Source organism: Mus caroli, chromosome 7, assembly GCF_900094665.2.
Source record: "Mus caroli chromosome 7, CAROLI_EIJ_v1.1, whole genome shotgun sequence".
Classification (NCBI taxonomy): Eukaryota; Metazoa; Chordata; class Mammalia; order Rodentia; family Muridae; genus Mus; species Mus caroli.
This window is the reverse complement of record NC_034576.1, coordinates 14,915,471-14,919,343: the sequence shown is the minus strand read 5'-3', so window position 1 is coordinate 14,919,343 and position 3,873 is coordinate 14,915,471. Positions and strand designations below refer to the sequence as shown.

At 45.8% G+C, this 3,873-nt stretch overlaps 1 protein-coding gene across 1 annotated transcript; it reads right to left on the bottom strand.

Moving 5' to 3' along the window:
* Positions 1-522: 522 nt before the first annotated feature.
* Positions 523-3,100, bottom strand: LOC110299274. Its single transcript, XM_021168936.1, has 3 exons — positions 3,011-3,100; positions 1,557-1,714; positions 523-839 (listed from the first exon to the last, which is right to left on the bottom strand). The coding sequence occupies exons 1-3, from the start codon at positions 3,045-3,047 to the stop codon at positions 603-605; spliced, it is 432 nt and encodes a 143-aa protein (XP_021024595.1). The 5' UTR covers positions 3,048-3,100; the 3' UTR covers positions 523-602.
* Between the last annotated feature and the right edge of the window lie 773 nt (positions 3,101-3,873).

Genomic DNA, 3,873 nt, shown 5'->3' with positions numbered 1-3,873 from the left:
TGGAAGAATAAGCCACAATTTATCACAATTAGTTCTTGAAGCCTGGGAGAGCTACAGAGCCAGGAGGCCAGCTACCTAACAGTACAAAACAACCAGACCCGAAGCTGGATTAGGGAGATGGGAGACCGGGATGGGAGTTTGAACAGGGGACAGGGCAGATTTCTAGAGTCTGGGTCAATCTAAAAGTATGTGTGCAGATGCCATAGGGAAACTTGCTATCTTTGGTTTTGACAAGACAGGGTTTCTCCCTATAAAAATGCACTGCCTAGCCTAGAGATTCACCTGCCTCATCCTCCTGGATATTGGGATTAAAGGCCAGCACCATCTTGTTTGTGCATGCTATCCTTAGGCTTCCAGTATTTAGGGGCATCCAGGGTAACCTATCCACAAGGGTATAAAAACAGAAACCAAAACATGTCTAACCTCAAGATACCCAAACCCAATCTAAAGTCTCTCCTCGATATAAAAACTACATACTAGGCTATGGAATAAGACCCAATTTTCTCTTAAAGCAGTCATTTTCGATTCTACGAATGCAAGCTTTATTATTAAGGTACCTTCTCCCATAGACAGACACCTGCCCCAACAAAGAAGTTGAAAAGTCAGAAATCTTGTGACGTGCCATCTCTGCTTTGGTACCCAGAAGAGAGCTTGAGCCTCTTCATGGCCTCCAACGCTTCGGAGAGTCCAGGGTTATTCTGAGAGCACTCCTTGGAGTTCTTCTGCCTGGCGATCCTTCTTGTTGTAGAGTACTCAGGGCACGTTATCCAATCCCTGTAGTAGCCCTTCAAAAACCGTCTGAGCCTCATCTCTCTTCGACGCTGAGTTAAGAACCAGGACTGGAGAGGTAAAGAGAACATGGAGTAAGATATCAAAATAGGCCCTTGGTCTAGGTGGTGATTATGGGCTCAGGAAAGGAGTGGGGACACCAATAAAGGCAAGGCCAGTTCCCTAAGGACTCTAAGGTTGCCTGCTTGAGGTTTTTGTTTTGTTTTTAAGGGGAGGGGTTGGTCGTGGTCTGTGCAGTTGCTGAGGTCTGGAACTCTCAAGGCTACAATCAGGGGTGATTGTTTGGGACACAGGGTCCATGGAGCCCTGGCTAGCCTTCATTGGCTGCAGTACCCAGCATATTCTCCAACTTCTGAACAAACAAACAAACAATCTCCATGTCAAAAGATACTGGTTTTTTGTTTGTTTTTGTTTTTGACACAGGGTTCTTCTGTGTATCATCCCTGACTGTCCTGGAGTAGCCCAGCCTACCTTCCAATTACGTTACATAGGCCAGGAAGTGATGACCTTGACTCCCTGGTGTGCTAGTCTCATCTCTTTGCTGACCTTTAACTTACTATGCATGCAGGCTGTCCTTAAACTCCCGGAGGTCTGTGTGCCTCTCATCGGAAAGTTGTAGGCCACCATATAGTTGAAACCCTCTTGAGGATTTTGGGTCTATGGGTACATAGGGATGGAGTACAGCGAGGAACCTCTAGCCCCATGCAATCTATGGGATTGGAGATGGAGAGTCACCCATCATGATGGGGAAGAGGAATGAATCTCACTCTGATGACTTCTTTCTGTAGTTTGAGTTCCTTAGCCAAGGCCTGCAGAGTTTCCTCATTAGGGTAACGGTCTGTCTCGAAGTACTTTCTTAGCTTCTGGAGCTGCAAATCGGTCAACTTCATCTCTACAAAATGTAAAGTTCTTCTATCCTTTAAGCCTGAGGAGGAAAAAAAAAAAAATCGATGAGAGCAACCCTTTCTGCCCTGCTCAGGTGAGTGTGTTAGATGGTTAGTCTCTAAAGGAGCTTGTCAGTCACGGTAATCTCAGTTGGATTCCAGGGACCCCTAAGGTGAAGGGGGAAACCAACTCATATACATGAGCGTTTTTTAATTTTTAAATAAATAAGCTGAATGATGGCTCAAAACCTAAAATCTTGATCCCAAGGGTTGGGAAGGGTATTTTGGGTCTTTCAGGCTGTCACTTCCTCACTTGAGGTTCTCAGAGCCCTCAATGGAACCCAAACACTGAAGGGGCCTGTGGAAGATGCAGACATTCTTTAGCTCAGACACAGAGCCCATCTGAGCCTGAGGAAGGTTTGCAGGCAGTTCTCTAATTGAGGGAGGGGAATGGTGAGTTTGGAATCACTGTGGTGCTATTTCAAAAATTATAAAAGTTATCTGGACGTGGTACCCAGATCTTGTCACCTCAGTGTTCAAGAGATAACATAGGAGTTACTGGAGTTCAAGGTCATGCCTTGGCTTTTGTGATTTACTTAATAAACACTCCTTCTACCAGCCTCCCTGTAATCGCCACCAAAAAATCCCACAAAAGAAAAGAGAAAGCCGGGCGTGGTGGCGCACGCCTTTAATCCCAGCACTTGGGAGGCAGAGGCAGGCGGATCTCTGAGTTCGAGGCCAGCCTGGTCTACAGAGTGAGTTCCAGGATAGCCAGGGGCTACACAGAGAAACCCTGTCTCGAAAAAAAAAAAAAAAAAAAAAAAAAAAAAAAAAAAAAAAAGAAAGAAAGAAAGAAAGAAAAGAGAAACCAGATGCAGGAATTGGGAATATTCCCCTTGACCCCTTAGCTGACCGGCTATAACCCTGATCTTTGCTGAGGTCAAAGTGCTACATTCAGCTCCTCACCCACATTTCTGTCTTTAATCCAAATCCTACAGCCCAGCTCTGTTTTAGATGAGAGATGAGGCTGGTCAGGTTGGAGAGCTAGCCCAGCAGATCACTGACTGTTCTTCCACAAGTCCTGACTTCAATTCCCAGCAACCACCTGGTGACTCACAACCATCTGTAATGGGCATCTGATTCCACCTTCTGGTGTGTCTGAAGACACATGTATGTATTTCACATACATGAAATAGATAAACCGTCAAAAAAAAAAAAAAAAAAAGAGGCTGGTCCTCTTTTGCGAGCCCCAGAATAGATGTGCAAAGCCCGAGTTCCAGGAAAGCGTCCCTGACCACCCCTCAGCTTCTAAACATTTTTCTGAAGCCCAAACTCACGCAGATGAATTCTCTTCATGTCAATTTCTTCCATCATGACCGCTGCTCACTTGAGTTCCCTCCTTCAGTTTGAGGCTCTTCTCTAGGACTTTTTTGCTTAAATCCCACTTCCATATTGGAACCTCCTATTTAGAACCCTCCCACCAGGAGCTCCTCCCACTCATTTGTTTTCTGCCACTCCCCCCTGGACCCTCCAGACACTCCCTTCCAAGGTTTCAAGGTCTTCCTTGATTAGCTACTTTGAGAGGGGAAAAAAACTGACTTGGCCACACTGGCCTCCTCAATCCTCCAGAGCCCAGAGGGCAGCATGGCCTCACTAGGCTCTTGATTCCAGGAAATGGGCCTGCAGCTTGTGAGTTCCGTCCCCGTGTTCACCTTATTTTCTTTCTAAAGCTCTATAAGAAGAGCAGGGACCAACCAGAGCTCCTTGTCTGTGTTGTCCCCTTCCTTCACACACCCTGTCCCTGGTTCCCAAGGACACTAGGAATGCTACTTCAGATTCACAGGGCTCCCCTTGGTCGTCTGGACCCGAGTGGTCAGGAAACTCCACTGCTTGGTAGTTTCTCTAAGGTGTGTCCTGGGGACAACTGCTTCTATGCTCTTTTGTGGAGAAAAATTACCTCCCTTTCCTTTATTTATTTATTTATTTATTTATTTATTTATTTATATATTGTTGTTGTTGTTTTTTTTTTTTGGAGACAGGATTTCTCTGTGTAGTCCTGGCTGTCCTGGAACTCATGCTGTAGACTAGGCTGGCCTCAAACTCAGAAATTTACATGCCTCTGCCTACCAAGTGCTGGGATTAAAGGTGTGTGCCACCACACCTGGCCCTTCCTTCCTCTCTCTCCTTTCTTTCTCTTTCT